This window comes from Oncorhynchus keta, chromosome 6 (assembly GCF_023373465.1).
Source record: "Oncorhynchus keta strain PuntledgeMale-10-30-2019 chromosome 6, Oket_V2, whole genome shotgun sequence".
In the NCBI taxonomy this organism is placed as follows: Eukaryota; Metazoa; Chordata; class Actinopteri; order Salmoniformes; family Salmonidae; genus Oncorhynchus; species Oncorhynchus keta.
The window spans coordinates 19,910,011-19,926,276 of NC_068426.1; the positions used below are offsets into that span (position 1 = coordinate 19,910,011).

Genomic DNA, 16,266 nt, shown 5'->3' on the forward strand with positions numbered 1-16,266 from the left:
TAAAGCTTGTGTGCAAAATTATAACATCCAATACCACTATTTAGTAAACACTGTTTTTGTAATTGCTACTACATCAATAAAATTATCAAATCATGGTAAACCTGCAGAAAAAAATATATAAGTCATAAGACAGTTGTTACAATGATGTCAGAAATCCTTTCTGCCTCATTCAACATGTTACCCAACTGGATAGATTAGGCTATTTGGGTTAAGGATTCGGGTGATGACGAACTGAACAATTACACTCTACCCTCTAATCTGGTCTTGAAGGCAAAGTGCTGATGAGATCAAAGTGGGTTACGAAAAAAAAACAGCACAGTAAACAGTTTGATTGAAATACACTTGACTTGACTTAAAATTATAAACTAGTGGATAATATTTGACTCTACCACCACCTAAAATCATCGCACAAGCCTACACAGACTAGGAAAGGGGAGATGGTCGGCCCGAATTTGAATGATGGAATTTAATAAATCATAGGATGCCTTGGTTGCCAGAATAGGTCCACATTGTAGCTATGGTGTTTATTAGTCCCGATGTATTAGTCCCCATACAGGCTATCAGAAAAGTGACAATTTCTTGAGAAGTAAGTATAGACTAATACACATTAAATGGCAATGAATCTACAATTCTCCGTGTTTTTGGAAATGTTATAGAAAAATATATTGACTGTACCAGGCCTATTGGATGTGTTAATTTCTCTCTTGTCACAAGGGCTCATAAACGTTATCGAGAATAATGTGGTATTTGCGTATTAGTAATTTCGCAATCAAAATGTGGTCATACTTGAGTGTATAGACAGACTATGGGTGTAGTTACACACTTGTAAGAATAACTTTTAAAACTAACGCCCTATGTAAAATCTGAAGATCAGTGCTGAAAGAAAAATATCTGGCAACCAGTCGCAATCTGTCGCTATAGGTGGCCGATGTACTGGGATCAAGGCTGTATTTATATTTACCCACAGTTTAACTTATTTTTATTTATATGTATACTTTTGGATATTATCTGATTATATATATATTATATATATATATATAATTGTTGCTTTGCATAATGAGCAGTCTTGCCCAGCATTGCGACGGGGATAGAGTTGACTCGTTGTGATAGCGACAGCTATTAAAGGTACAGGATGACGCGTAGTATGTGGCTCGCTCGATAAAATAGGTGCAAAGCGATAGAAGGGTTAGGGTGGGTTATAGTATATTCTTTTTTTCTTATATTTTAGGGGACCTAAGGATCTAAGAGCTCGAGCGCTATTATCGATTAAATAACTAAGACGGCTACTGTCACCAGGCAGAGTAATTCAGCAAAATTGAGAGAGCTCATACTCGATACGATGTATTAATTTTCGGAAACGTTATTGCGAAACGTGGCATAGTAGAAACCGACAGAGTTGTGTTGTCGCGTTGTTATGATTTATTGAACGCAAGCACCTAGGCAACTGCTACAGTTCACGTAGTGTAAATTAATAGGCCTAGGCCGGAGATTTCGTCAGCAAGGTGCCGGTGGCAGATAAGATGGTCTCGGTGTTCCGAAGTGAGGAGATGTGCTTGGTGCAGTTGTTTCTGCAGTCCGGTTCTGCATACGATTGCATAAGTGAGCTGGGAGAAATGGGTCTGGTCGAGTTTCGAGATGTAAGTACCTGTCTGTCGAGCCTATGTACAGACTTGCAATGCAATAATACCAGCACAAGTGTATATCAGTTAGGCCTGCTCAGTGCCTGTCAGTTGTCAATTGTGTCTGGACCAAACATGTTCTTGTTTTCTGTGTGTGTGTGTGTGTGTGTGTGTCTGTCTCTCTATCTGCCTCTCTGTATGTCTGTCTGCCTGTCAGTCTGCATCTATGTGTGTGTTACAAGACTGCCAGTGCCCCTATCATTAATCCTAAATGTGCCTGCCTATCATCATTCATCCTACATGTGTTTGTCTATCATCTTTAATTTACCTAGGATAGGATAAAGTAATCCTTCTCACCCCCCTTAAAAGATTTAGATGCACTATTGTAAAGTGGCTGTTCCACTGGATGTCATAAGGTGAATGCACCAATTTGTAAGTCGCTCTGGATAAGAGCGTCTGCTAAATGACTTAAATGTAAATGTAAATCATTCATCCTACATGTGTCCGTCTATCATCATTCATCCTACATGTGTGTCTATCATCATTCATCCTACATGTGTCTGTGTATCATCATTCATCCTACATGTGTGTCTATCATCATTCATCCTACATGTGTCTGTGTATCATCATTCATCCTACATGTGTGTCTATCATCATTCATCCTACATGTGTCTATCATCATTCATCCTAAATATGTCTATCATCATTCATCCTAAATATGTCTATCATCATTCATCCTAAATATGTCTATCATCATTCATCCTAAATATGTCTGTCTATCATCATTCATCCTAAATATGTCTGTCTATCATCATTCATCCTAAATGTGTCTATCATCATTCATCCTACATGTGTGTCTATCATCATTCATCCTACATGTGTCTGTCTATCATCATTCATCCTACATGTGTCTGTATATCATCATTAATCATAAGGTTGTCTATCAGTCCAGTTAATGTGATACTTATTGACCAATTATTTGTCAAGGAAGTAGCACAAGCTGATTAAGCAAACCATTAAAAGCCTAATTGGATCACATATTGTTGTTCTCCTATTCTGTGATTGGCTGGAGGTCTCAATGCAGCTGTATGGTCTGACTAGATTCAGGGGCTCCAAAAACATCTTACCCAGGTACCTTGGTCACATGGTTTGTTTAGTCTAATTGATCTGACCTGGCCTAGATTTTAAAAGCAATGGATTTCGATCTTTCAAAATTATATGTTGATATTTGAGTGATACATTCTGCAGAATAGAGAAAAATGGACTGGAAAGGCATATATTTGATAAATTCCATGGTGTGAGCATTGCTCCACCTGGCAATGTCACCTAACCACTGTGCTCCTCTGGTTTCAGCTCAACCCCAGTGTCAACTCGTTCCAGCGCCGTTTCGTCAGTGAAATCAAGAGATGCGAGGAGATGGAGAGAATTCTGGGTGAGGTCACTGAGATGGACACTAAAAGCAGGACTACTACCACCATATGTTTGATTTACTGGTGGGGTTTGATCAGGCTCTGGTCTACTCTACAGAATGACAGATTGCTTTTGGTAACAGCCATGCAGTCAGATTGAATTACAAGTCATGCTAAATATAGTGATGACAACAGCAGGAGAATGTATTATCAGCTAATGACATATATTTTTTTGCTGTGAAAGACTAGCTTTGTGCTAGATATAGATCTCAGTTGTTCCTCCACAAATATTTTTAGCAAGGCCTCTATGTTTTGATCAAACCTGTCTGGGTTTTCTAAATGTGGATGTTTCAACAGATTCCCATAATGATTGTGTGTTCTTATGTGCTCAGTCAGTGTTTGTTTAACTGATTAAACAATAACCTTTTTTAAAATCTTTTTTTTGTTTGGACAGGGTACCTTTTGAGGGAAATCCGAAAGGCAAATATTGCCGTGCCAGAAGATGACGAAATCTGTCCAGTCGCCCCTCCCCCCAAACATGTCCTTGAGATCATGGTAGGTCTGAGATGCTGTTTGTCATGTAAAAACAAGTGAGTGATGTGGTTGATGGGCACTGCCATTGAGTGCACTGTGTTTAGGTTGAATCACTCAGTTGGTAAATGTTTCAAGATAGTATCGAGCAGGGTTTAGGGTATTGATTTTGTGTTAATAATGGTTGAGGGGAACTGATTCCCATATGATTGCTGTGGTCAAGGGGAGTTGACCGTGTGTGGTCTCTCTGCTGTGGTTAAGGGGAGTTTACCGTGTATGGTCTGTCTGCTGTGGTCCCCCAGGAGCAGCTCCAGAGGCTGGAGGTGGAGCTTAGTGAGGTGGCCAGGAACAAAGAGAAGCTGCAGCGGAATCTTCTGGAGCTGACTGAGTACACGCACATGCTGAGGATCACGCGCACCTTCGTACACAGCCGCTCCCGGGTTAGTGCCAGGTTATCATGTCTATTTACACCATACACTCTACTATCACATGACCTCGCCTCATAACTACCTCATGCCATTTAAGTAACACATATTCTTATCAGACTCACCCTTTGCTCTATTGCACTCCCAGATGCATTTGTTTGTTGACAGTGACACCATATTTTGGCTCTTGCTGGCCTCTCCATGTGAGTTCCCATAACCTGGAATAAGACAGGGTGAAGCAGAGACCGTGCTGACATGATACGGTCACACCACGCGCATGAATGTCACCTGACTTTGAACAATGAACACAATATGTCAATTGGTCATGTGATTCCACAGCCTATGATGCATTGTTTTTAGCTTGCAGATTATAGGCTACACTTGACAATAGGTGTAGTAATGAAGTTCAACCATTATGTCTTAACTTTGCTAGTACAGATTCACAAACTATCTATAAACTAATAAATTAACATTTAAAAACTACTTAAATACCATTTTATTTAATCATTACCAATTTTTGAAAGAATTTCCAATTGTTTTTATTAAATCTAGGCTACTGGTGTTTGTGTGTTGATAATGCTAACCTGGCCTTTCCTTGTATGCAGCATGAGGCCTTTGGCCCCCAGTATGAAGAGTTCCAATCCATTGAGTCAGACTCTGCAGGCTGCACTGGTATGCAGAGACTGGGAGCCAAGCTGGGGTGAGTTTAACAGAGAAATAGACACTCACATTATGTGTAGCTAATCACATTCAGAATCAGCTTGACTCCTGAATAGTAAAGTATTCCTCTTGGCTGTAGGTTCGTGTCAGGTCTAATCCACCGGGTGAAGGTGGAGGCATTTGAGCGCATGTTGTGGAGGGTGTGTAAGGGCTACACTATCCTCAGCTATGCAGAGCTGGGTGAGAGCCTCGCTGACCTGGACACGGTGAGTAGAAATAGATAGATTCCTGAAATCCGTATTGCTATGTCCACCATATCAATTCATGTCATAATAAGAGGAATACTATAAGTGTTGTGTGTGTGTGTCCCTTTCAGGGTGAGATCAGCACAAATGTGGTGTTCCTCATCTCATTTTGGGGAGACCAGATTGGACAGAAGGTCCAGAAGATCTGTGATTGGTAAGTGTACTTTTGCCATCACAAAACAGACAAAATCATCCATTATCAGCATCAGATCTGCATCATCTGACAAGCCTGTCTGTCATTGATCTGTATCAGGCCACAATTATATTTGTTATTATTTTCTTCCAGTTACCACTGTCACCTTTACCCTCACCCTGAGAACGACGAGGAGAGGGCAGATGTGATGGACAGCCTAAGGACACGCATCCAGGACTTAAACAATGTATGTATATGTCTCTGTTTTTATGTTGAGGCAAAGCCCAAACAATGCATGACAGAGGATGGCTAGATGATTTGCATTAACACTAGTAACAATACTACATGCAAATGCTTGAACAACATCTTGTAAATGTCCCCTGGCTTCACCAGGTGCTCCACCGCACTGAGGAGTACCTGAGACAGGTGCTGCAGAAGGCCTCAGAGTCAGCCTTCACCTGGGTAGTGCAGGTGAAGAAGATGAAGGCCATCTACCACATCCTCAACCTGTGTAGCTTTGACGTCACCAACAAGTGTCTCATAGCTGAGGTGTGGTGCCCTGTCAATGACCTGACCAACCTGCGGGGGGCGTTGGAGGAAGGCTCGGTGAGTGAGGCTGTTGAGGATACTGTAGTCCTACAGATACGCACATCGACGTTTATTGGGATGAGTCTTGTCCTGTTTGATTTCCACTAGATTGGCCATATTGTAAAAGTTCATGAAAACAAAAATGTGCTTTTTGGTCTTAATTTAAAGTTACGGTTAGGCATTACGGTTAGCAGTGTGGTTAAGGTTAGGGTTAGGTTTCAAATCTGATTTTATGACTGTGGCTGTGCCAGATTGTCACCTCTTTGCAGAGCTGCTTACAGTACGTGAGTCATTCCAATAAATGCTAACCGCCTACAGACACAGTGTTTAGTCAAATCTGACAGTAGTGTATAAATGTAATACATGGATTTTTTCCCTTATCAGAGAAAAGGTGACGCCACTGTGCCATCCTTTGTAAACCGAATCCCAAGCAATGACACTCCGCCTACGCTCTTGAGAACAAACAAGTTCACCTCTGGCTTTCAGAGTATCGTAGAGGCTTATGGGGTTGGAGACTACAGGGAGGTTAGTCCAGGTGAGTACAAATACAGTTCACAGACAGACCTACAGGTAAGCTAGTTTGGAACACTTCAGACACAATATTTAGGCAAGCACAGCTGAGCACTTTTATAGCATTAGAAGTATGACTAACCACTTCATGTAAGGCAGACAGGTCAGGTTGAGCAAAGTTTCATAGGACTGAATGAAGGCCAGCAAAGTTGTCCACTCTGATCATGTTTATCTCTGATTGGCAGCCCCCTACACCATCATTACGTTCCCGTTCTTGTTTGCGGTCATGTTTGGGGACCTTGGTCACGGCATGGTCATGGCATGCTTTGCCCTGTGGATGGTGCTGACAGAGAAGAGCCACAAACGCAAGCGCTCTGATAATGAGGTAAGAATGTTTAAAGGGAAATTTCTATCACATTCGACTGCGTTTTTGTGGTTATCTTGATTTTGTTGCGTAAATTGATAGATTTCCATTAATATTGGTTTCTGTGTTGTCCTTAGATCTGGACAATGTTCTTCGAGGGACGTTATATCATACTAATGATGGGCCTTTTCTCTGTGTACACGGGGCTGATCTACAATGACTGCTTCTCCAAGTCACTCAACATATTTGGCTCAGGCTGGAGTGTTAGGGCTATGTTCACAGATCAGCAGTGGACGTGAGTCTAAACTAACACACAAAAACATGCACAAGCACAGTATGCACGTACATTTTGTCAGTGTACACTACTGTTCAAAAGTTTGGGGTCACTTAGAAATGTCCTTGTTCTTGAAAGAAAACCACAAAACTGGCCTTTAGACTAGTTGAGTATCTGGAGCATCAGCATTTGTGGGTTAGATTACAGGCTCAAAATGGCTAGAAGCAAATAACTTTCTTCTGAAACTCGTCAGTATATTCTTGTTCTGAGAAATTAGGGCTATTCCATGTGAGAAATTGCCAAGAAACTGAAGATCTTGTACAACGCTGTGTACTACTCCCTTCACAGAACAGCGCAAACTGGCTCTAACCAGAATAGAACGAGGAGTGGGAGGCCCCAGTGCACAACTGAGCAAGAGGACAAGTACATGAGGGTCTAGTTTGAGAAACAGATGCCTCATAAGTCCTCAACTGGCAGCTTAATTAAATAGTACCCCCAAAACACCTGTCTGAACGTCAAAAGTGAAGAGGCGATTCAGGGATGCTGGCCTTCTAGGCAGAGTTGCAAACAAAAAGCCATATCTCAGACTGGCCAATAAAAATAACAAATTAAGATGGGAAAAAGAACACTGACACTGGAACTCTGCCTAGAAGGCCAGCATCTCGGAGTCGCCTCTTTGCTGTTGACGTTGAGACTGGTATATATTCCTTCATTATTTATTGTTTTAATCCGTTGCCAGCTACAATAGTCATTTACAACGTTAACAATATCTACACTGTATTTCTGATCAATTTGATGATGTTTTAATGGGTAAAAATAAAAGTGATTTTATTTCAAAAAACAAGGACATTTCTAAGTGACCGCAAACTTTTGAACGGTAGTGTACCTGTAGTTTTCATTCAGCAGTAACTGGCTGAGGTTATTGTACTCATCATCACCTTTTATTCCAGAAATGAAACACTCCAAACAAATACTTTGCTCATCCTTGATCCTAATGTCAGTGGTGTCTTCGTTGGACCATACCCTTTTGGCATTGATCCTGTGAGTATACATGCACAGGATAGTTTCAGATGCTACACACAATTATACTCTTCCTTGTGTAACCGATGTCAAATGGCTAGCTAGTTAGCGGTGGTGCGCGCTAATAGCGTTTCAATCGGGTGACGTCACTCGCTCTGAGATCTGAAGTAGTTGTTCCCCTTGTGCTGCAAGGGCCGCAGCTTTTGTGGCGCAATGGGTAACGATGCTTCGTGGGTGACTGTTGTCTCTGTGCAGAGGGTCCCTGGTTCGAGCCCGGGTGGGAGCGAGAGGGACGGATGAAAGCTATACTGTTACACTTGTGCCTTTCACTGATCTCAAATATCCAGATTGTAACGACGACGCAGGGAGTCAGAGAAGAAGGTGCAGTCAGTGAGTTTAATACGAATTAACATAAAGTGAATACACAAACAAGAGTAGCGTCTGAACATGAACACAGATACAATACTGCCTTGATGTTCAGAGAAGGCAGGGGGTGGGGGGTTGTGGGGTACGGCATCAGCAACCACCGGCCTGAGGAGGGAAAAGTGAGAAGAGGGTGAGAGGTGGGCCACCAGTACTTAGCGGAGATGGATTGAATGATGTGGGGGATACCTGGGTGTGCAGCAACAAGGGATGTGTGCGCCCAGGTCAACAGCGAGCCCTTACCTGCGTGGGCACATAGGTGCGCTCCGGAGGGCAGGTAGTAGGTGCGGGTTTGGCGGAAAGTGATGACTCACGCCTACCACCGGAGATGGATGATCACGGGGCCATCCCTCTGCTTTAGTGGATCCCGGGTTGGGAAGTAGTGGACACCGTTGAAGCTGGTGCCCCTACTGACCATAATAGGAACAGAGCCACAGCTGTCTCCGACAGTGTTGCTCAGCCGCGGGGAGGCGTGTGGCTCTGAATCAGAACTGTTAACGAAGCAGGGAGAGAGGCGATGGGAAGGTTAAATATCCAGACTGATGGCCATCGTGATGAGTGCAAGAGGGTGTCGTATCGGCATGCTAACTCCGTCTGGACCTCTTCGCACAATCCTCTTCTTAATAAGGTGCAGTGCACCGGGACATTCCAGCCGCTGGATGCTGCCACTGTATGGAAGTTGAGGGTGTCCTTTGCAGCGGTCTGGCCATCCTGCAGTAGTTGGAGTAGGCGCTTACCCCCCTCTCTGCCCTCCAATAACCATGGCAACCTTGGACCTCTCAGTGGCAGGGGCTCCCATCTGATGAGCAAAATAGTGTGAGCACTGGAGTAAGAAGCCACAGCATTTGGATAGTGTCCCGTCATATTGTTCCGGGAGGGACAAACAGGCATTGCTGACCTGGCCGGACTGCTGAATGGGCTAAGGTGCTGGCTCGCTGGGTCGACTGATGGTAGAGGATCCTCCGCTCGTTGGAGGTAACACCTCTTGAGGAAGATCTAGACGTTGAAGAACACAGAAGACCTCATCCATCACAGTCCCCGGTTGCGCCAGCTGGCTGTTCGTCGACCATCTTGGAGATGTCTCGGGTTGGCTGCTGCTTCCATTTTAGGAGGCAGTATTCTGTAACGAAGACACAGGAAGCAGGTGCAGTCGGTGAGTTTAATATGAATGAACATAAAGTGAATACACAAACAAGCGTAGCATCTGAACATAAACAACACTGCCTGATGGGTAACAACAACAGAATGCTAAATAAATGGGGAGAAATCAGGGAAGTGATGATGTCCAGGTGTGCCTAAAGATGAGGCACCGGTGTGCGTAATGATGGTTGCCAGGTGATGAAATGATTGGTTGCCAGGACCGGTGGTTAGTAGACTGGCAACGTTGAGTGCCGGAGAGGGGGGTAGACGTGACACAGGTATTGATATTGTCTAATGTTATGTTCATGTTATGCTTTGTATCACACCTACAGATATGGAACATGGCAGTGAATCGCCTGTCCTTCCTGAACTCCTACAAGATGAAGATGTCTGTCATCATAGGGGTCATGCACATGAGCTTTGGGGTGGTGCTCAGTGTATTCAACCATCTGTGAGTGACCAGTTAGTGGTTCCTAACAGTAGTCACTACTGTGGAATACAAAACATCAGAAAGATTTCCTCTACATTTATATACATTCGTTCTTCCCCTTCCCTTCCCTCTTCTCTTCCATTTATCCAGGCACTTCAAACAGAGGTTCAACATCTACCTGCTGTTCCTCCCTGAGTTTCTGTTCCTGATGTGTCTCTTTGGCTACCTGGTCTTCATGATCATCTACAAGTGGCTGGCTTTTGGTGCACGTGACTCCCGCCTGGCCCCCAGCATCCTCATCCACTTCATCAACATGTTCCTAATGCAGGGAGGGGACAACACCCCTCTCTACCCCGGACAGGTGGGTGTTAGTGACGGAGTCATGATTCAGAGTGTCCCCCCTGACTCTGGGTTTTCTCAGCATCTCTATCTGAATCTCTGAATGTCTCTTTTGAACGTCTCTGTACATGTGGCTCTGTGTTTGACCCTGTGTATTTTGCTCCACAGACTGGGCTGCAGGTCTTCCTGGTGGTGGTGGCTCTGCTGTCTGTGCCTGTGCTGCTTTTAGGAAAACCTGTCTACCTCTACTGGCTGCACAGGGGAGGGAAGAGCCTGCGATTGCGCAGGGTGAGTATGGTGGAAAGAGTCGTGTCATGAGTTTGTTACCCATGTGTAATTTTTAGTAAATAATATATGTGCATTTTAACGTCTGTTGTCTGTATTTTAGGGTTATGAGAGAGTTCGGCGTGTGAGTGAGGATGATATGTCCCAAGCACCAGCTTACGCTGATGATGAGGAAGAGGGATTTGATGACCTCATGACCAGCAGGGACAACCAGCCTAAGGAGGTCAAAACCGCAACTGTACATACATCTCATATAAACATTTGAGTAAGAGCAGTTGTATTTCAGTCATCACTGTTGCCTTTCTATCTCGTCAATGTGTTGTACATCTTTCAGTTTGACTTTGGGGACGTGTTCCTGCACCAGGCCATCCACACCATAGAGTATTGCCTGGGCTGCATCTCCAACACGGCGTCTTACCTACGTCTCTGGGCCCTCAGTTTAGCCCATGCTCGTAAGGATCGTACTCACTACACCTTTAAAAGGCCACAGGGGGGCAATTACTATCAATTACTGTCTCCATGTTCAGATATTGATTCATAAATCTCCCTCTTCCTGTGTGTCCATCTATGTGTTTGTCAGAGCTTTCCGAGGTGCTGTGGGCCATGGTGATGCGTCTGGGCCTGAGGATGACCTCCAGACTGGGGGTGCTGTTTCTGGTACCAGTGTTCAGCCTGTTCGCTGTGCTTACTGTGTCCATCCTGCTTGTCATGGAAGGGCTCTCAGCGTTCCTCCATGCCCTCCGGCTGCACTGGTGAGTCTATCTGTATACTTAACTAAGTGATGCCTTACTGAATGACTCATTCAGTCAGTCAGTCAATCAATCACTCTCTGTTAATCACTCATCCACTCTCACATACTCTCTCATTCCCCAGTGGTCACCTACTCTGTATACTTTTTAAAAATCTTTAACTCTCTTCTAATTATTCACGCGGTCATTTATTCACGCATGTATTCATACTGGTTATTTACATATGTGAATGCTCTCCTTTGTAGGGTGGAGTTCCAGAATAAGTTCTATCATGGGACGGGTATTAAGTTTGCCCCCTTCGACTTCTCCGCCCTGCCCTCAGTCTTTGAGCAGGACGGTTTACTGTGACCAGCGACAACCAGATTCACTGGATTTGAACAGGAAAACATGTACCAGGAAGGATGCTCTGAGTTAGAGCAAGATGGCACACTGATGAAGAGGAGAAACTGCAGAGCAGCGGTGGGATGACTTGTAGCAAAGTCTTTCAGCATATGACTTTTGACACTATTGGCTGCACTGACTTCCTTACATCATAATTGCGTCCATAACCAGCTAACCTCAATTCAGTGGGATTCAAAAGTTTTCATCTAGGTCTGTTGATATGTACTTTGTAATATTCTGGAGGAATTGATGCATCTCATATAGTGGTCACTTTAAGCCAATTTGGTGGCTCTGGGCATTTTATTTGCTTTTTGTAGAAAATTATAGTGTATTTTAAAGCTAATTTATTACTTGACTCATATTCATCCGAGGCAACTTTAAAGTACAGAAGAAAAAATATAGAGATTCAAAACATAAAGGACTGGAGGTCTTATCAAATATCCTGATTTCTAGTGCCATAACAATTTCTTCCCGATAATGACAAATGCGAATACCATGGCTGCTAATTGTGCAGTTTTTCAAAGTGCTTATACACATGAATACAACTCTGAAGAAATAGTATTGTCTAATGAATTGTAAACTTGTAGAACATATGTTCCTCCGGTTTTGCCATTATACACTCCTTGTGGCATTTCGGGAGGATAAAAGATGACAGCTCAATTACCAGTTTTTGCAGAGGATATTGCCACAGAGCACTTTTCAAAGAACAATGCAGAAATGATTGTACAATAAAAGTCAGCATTTTCACTAATAACTCTTACTCTGACGATGCCAAATGTTAGGAGATACTTACACCAAGACAAATTGCACAGGCTTGAAACATTTGTTTAAATGTTGGTGGTGAAGGACATCCACTGAAGTTGACTTGAAGCTCAAATTATAATTTTTGTAGACATTAATTGGACTCTGACCATAGACTGTTTGATCCGTCTGGATGGTGTCTATAGTGAAGGGAGGTGCAATTCATTTGATAGTTGGTAAATGGATCACTGGTATCATCAAGATTCATGTCATTTAGCATCATGTATTTATTTATGTCTTTTTAAGAAGTTAGGATCTTAATCCTTTTTTAGACCTAGTTTTTGGATGTGATGCACAAATGCCAGAAAATAAAGAGTCAATGCTCAATACCATGAATACAGACTAATCAATGACATTTTATACATCTTGTAAATATATCTAATTTAATATGCCATGAATACAATAGGTATTCCAGGTGGCTGACTAACAAGTTCCTGTGTGGATTAAAGTTTTCTTCAGATTGATGCCATGTCCATTCACACTTTTACTGAAGTATTTCAGAGAGGAAGAGGCAAAGCGAGAAGTTTTACTCAGCTCAAAATCTGGCCACGAAAATAAGCCGACAAAAATTAGGAATTTTTGTATGGAGGTCAATGATGGTGTCAAATTTGGTCAACAAACAATGTCATTGCCAATTTTCCATGTGAGGGTTATTTGATTGAATATATGTTTTGTCATGGTTTGGATGTTAGGAATGCACTGATATAAATGGACGCATGTGGCATTTCTCAATTTTGGAAGAAAAAAAAACTTAATTGTGACTGCTGGTATAGAGCTAGATAGAAGATTCATCATGGATATACCCCATTTTAGCAAGAACATTGCCATTGAGGGCTTCCGCCATTTTAAAGTAGTCAACTGAGTGAGGATTCCTTTGAGTTGGGAGAAATCAGCCAATGAAGAAGAACATGTACTACTTTAAAATAAAGATAGCCTCAATGGTGCTGCCCATGCTGTCGCAGACAGCATAATGGCACATATACAAAGATGAGTTCTCTATCTCTATGGCCTGTTGTTCACATGCGTATTGCCCTCTCATTGGCTAGAATGGTCCCACCTATAATCTTACATCTTTGAGGACATCTATTTCCATTGTTGGAGCAGTCACTTGACTATCCTGTCAGTATAATAGACTCCCTTTCACTGTGTCCAGTCCCCAGGGTTTCAACTAGTTACCACGGCCACAAAGTGAAAATTGGCTATATCGTAAATATTCATGAAAACAGGTAAGGATTGAGGTTAGGATTAGGTTTAAAATCAGATTTTAAGAAGATGAATGGTAGTAGAAGCATCAGGGTGTAGGAGGGAGATTCTTAGACGTGAGAAGTGTGCAGGCGGACATGAGACAAAGCAGTGTTATAGTATTGATGGAAAAAGTTGTGTGTATAAACTGTAGGGGTACCCATGGTACTGAAGATCAGAGGTGTCTGGTGAGAGAAAGGCCGGTTGAGGGTGCCAGGATCACATTAGTGCAGAAGGTGTTGTATGCCGAGGCAGTGAAGAGAGTAGTAGAGGAAGATGGGGCCCAGGGTGAGAGATTCTAAGAAGATCCTTGTGAGTAGGCCAAGGCCAATAGAGAGTGATAGGAATAATGTCTTTCAGGAAGGTAGTTTTTTTGCCGTTCATAGCCATGGTCGTCAATTGTACGGCAGGAATGGAATGTAAATCACAGAGGATAGATGTTGTGGTGGCAGCTGCAGAGAAGTACTTTGGTGTATGAGATTTTCCTGCAGAAGCGTTACAAGATGTTTTGAACTATAGTGTTCAGTCCTCCCAGGCTGCTGGCCTGGAGTAGGATCAGATAGAGCCAAAGTAGTGGAATAGTGGTGAGGTTGTAATGGGTGCAGTGTTAGTTGGTAGGGCAAAATATATACAGTACCAGTCAAAAGTTTGGACACACCTACTCATTCCACGGTTTTTATTTTATTTTACTATTTTCTCCAGTGTAGAATAATAGTGAAGATATCAAAACTATGAAATAACACATATGGAATCATGTAGTAACCAAAATGAACTAATCAAAATATTTTTATTTGAGATTCTTCAAAGTAGCCACCCTTTGCCTGGATGACATTTTTGCATACTCTTAGAATTCTCTCAACCAGCTTAATTTCTTTCCTTCTTAATGCGTTTGAGCCAAATTGTTGTGTTGTGACAAGGTAGGGGTGGTATACAGAAGATAGCCCTAGACCAAGTCCATATTATGGCAAGAACAGCTCAAATAAGCAAAGAGAGACAAGAGTCCGTCATTACTTTAAGTCAATACGGAAAATTTCAAGAATTTCAAGTGCAGTAGCAAAAACCATCAAGCGCTATGATGAAACTGGCTCTCATGGGTAACACCACAGGAATGGAAGACCCAGAGTTATCCTGCAGAGGATAAGTTTATTAGAGTTATCAGCCTCAGAAATTGCAGCCCAAATAAATGCTTCACAGAGTTCAAGTAACAGACACATCTCAACATCAACTGTTCAGAGGAGACTGTATGAATCAGGCCTTCAGGACAGGCCTTCTTGGCTTGGGCCAAGAAACACAAGCAATGGACATTGGATCAGTGGAAATCTGTCCTTTGGTCTGATGAGTCCAAATTTGAGATTTTTGGTTACAACCACCATGTCTTTGTAAGACGCAGACTAGGTGCACGGATGATCTCTGCATGTGTGGTTCCCACCGTGAAGCATGGAGGAGGTGTGATGGTGTGGGGGTGCTTTGCTGGGACACTGTCTGTGATTTATTTAGAATTCAAGGCACATTTAACCAGCATGGCTACCACAGCATTCTGCAGTGATGCGCCATCCCATCTGGTTTGCGCTTATTGGGACTATCATTTGGTTTTCAACAGAACAATGATCCAACACACCTCCAAGCTGTGTAAGGGCTATTTGACCAAAAATGAGATTGATGGAGTGCTGCATCAGATGACCGGGCCTCCACAATCACCAGACCTCCACCCAATCGAGATGGTTTGTGATAAGGTGGACCGCAGAGTGAAGGAAAAGCAGCCAACAGGTGCTCAGCATATGGGGAAACTTAAAGACATTTGGAAAAGCATTACAGGTGAAACTGGTTGAGAGAATGCCAAGAGTGTGCAAAAGCTGTCATCAAGGCAAAGGGTGGCTACTTTGAAGAAGAATAAAATATATTTTGATTTGTTCAGCGCTTATTGGGTTACTACATGATTCCTTGTGTGTTATTTCATAGTTTTGTTGTCTTCACTATCATTCTACAATGTAGAAAATAGTGTAAATAAAGAAAACCCCTTGAATGAGTAGGTATCCAAACTTTTGGCTGGTACTGTATATATATTTTTTTCCACAATTGTAATGAATTCATACTACAAAATAGTAGGCTGAAACACAACCAATACAATATGTGGCGGCATGCACCTATAACATTTGTTTGCGGACCGCCATAATATCAAAGAAGAAGAAGAAGAAGCGCTAGAAATGGGAAGAGTTTTGACTTTGTGGCTGTGGTAACTAGTGACGACAGATTAGGGGTTTGATGAGCTCTGCACAGAGTGGGTTCAGGAGAGGAATGTCTGCCATTGATGCCCTGGTGACAGTTAATACATAGATAGACCAGGCCTTAAAAGTAAAAGAGGTGATGAGTGTTGTGTATTTTGACGTTGAGAAAGCTTACGATGCCATGTGGAGGGAAGAGTTGTTGATCAAGTTGAGTGCATTGGACATTGGAGGACATCTGTATAACTGGATCATGAACTTCGATCGAGTCATATGGGTGAGGGTGGGGTCAGAATTGTCAATGCAGTTTGAAGTGGACAATGTTACTCCTCAGGGAAGTGTGGTTAATCAGGTCTTGCTCACCCTGATGATAGATGACATGTTTAAAGAGGTGGGACAGGGAGTGTGTGTGTCCT

The 16,266-nt window shown here is 42.7% G+C and overlaps 1 protein-coding gene across 2 annotated transcripts; it reads left to right on the forward strand.

The window, feature by feature from the left end:
* The first annotated feature begins 956 nt into the window (after nt 1–956).
* LOC118385187 (V-type proton ATPase 116 kDa subunit a 2-like) lies at nt 957–12,715 on the forward strand. 2 transcript variants are annotated; one of them, XM_035772103.2, is made up of 20 exons: nt 957–1,637; nt 2,973–3,051; nt 3,483–3,583; nt 3,862–3,999; nt 4,590–4,684; nt 4,784–4,910; nt 5,021–5,103; nt 5,236–5,329; nt 5,476–5,688; nt 6,055–6,205; nt 6,426–6,565; nt 6,682–6,839; nt 7,769–7,859; nt 9,734–9,852; nt 9,982–10,192; nt 10,339–10,458; nt 10,559–10,693; nt 10,790–10,907; nt 11,036–11,207; nt 11,450–12,715. In XM_035772103.2, the coding sequence occupies exons 1-20, from the start codon at nt 1,521–1,523 to the stop codon at nt 11,550–11,552; spliced, it is 2,565 nt and encodes an 854-aa protein (XP_035627996.1). In that variant the 5' UTR covers nt 957–1,520; the 3' UTR covers nt 11,553–12,715. The 2 variants fall into 2 exon arrangements, with proteins under 2 accessions (XP_035627996.1, XP_035627997.1); XM_035772104.2 differs by having other exon boundaries at nt 961–1,637; nt 10,559–10,678.
* The last annotated feature ends 3,551 nt before the right edge of the window (nt 12,716–16,266 follow it).

Bases quoted from the DNA above. Each gene is read 5' to 3' on its own strand.
- LOC118385187 (XM_035772103.2), top strand. From the start codon at position 1,521: ATGGTCTCGGTGTTCCGAAGTGAGGAGATGTGCTTGGTGCAGTTGTTT. The intron at 3,584-3,861 runs GTAGGTCTGAGA...GTGGTCCCCCAG, and splicing joins AACATGTCCTTGAGATCATG to GAGCAGCTCCAGAGGCTGGA. The intron at 6,840-7,768 runs GTGAGTCTAAAC...CTTTTATTCCAG, and splicing joins TTCACAGATCAGCAGTGGAC to AAATGAAACACTCCAAACAA.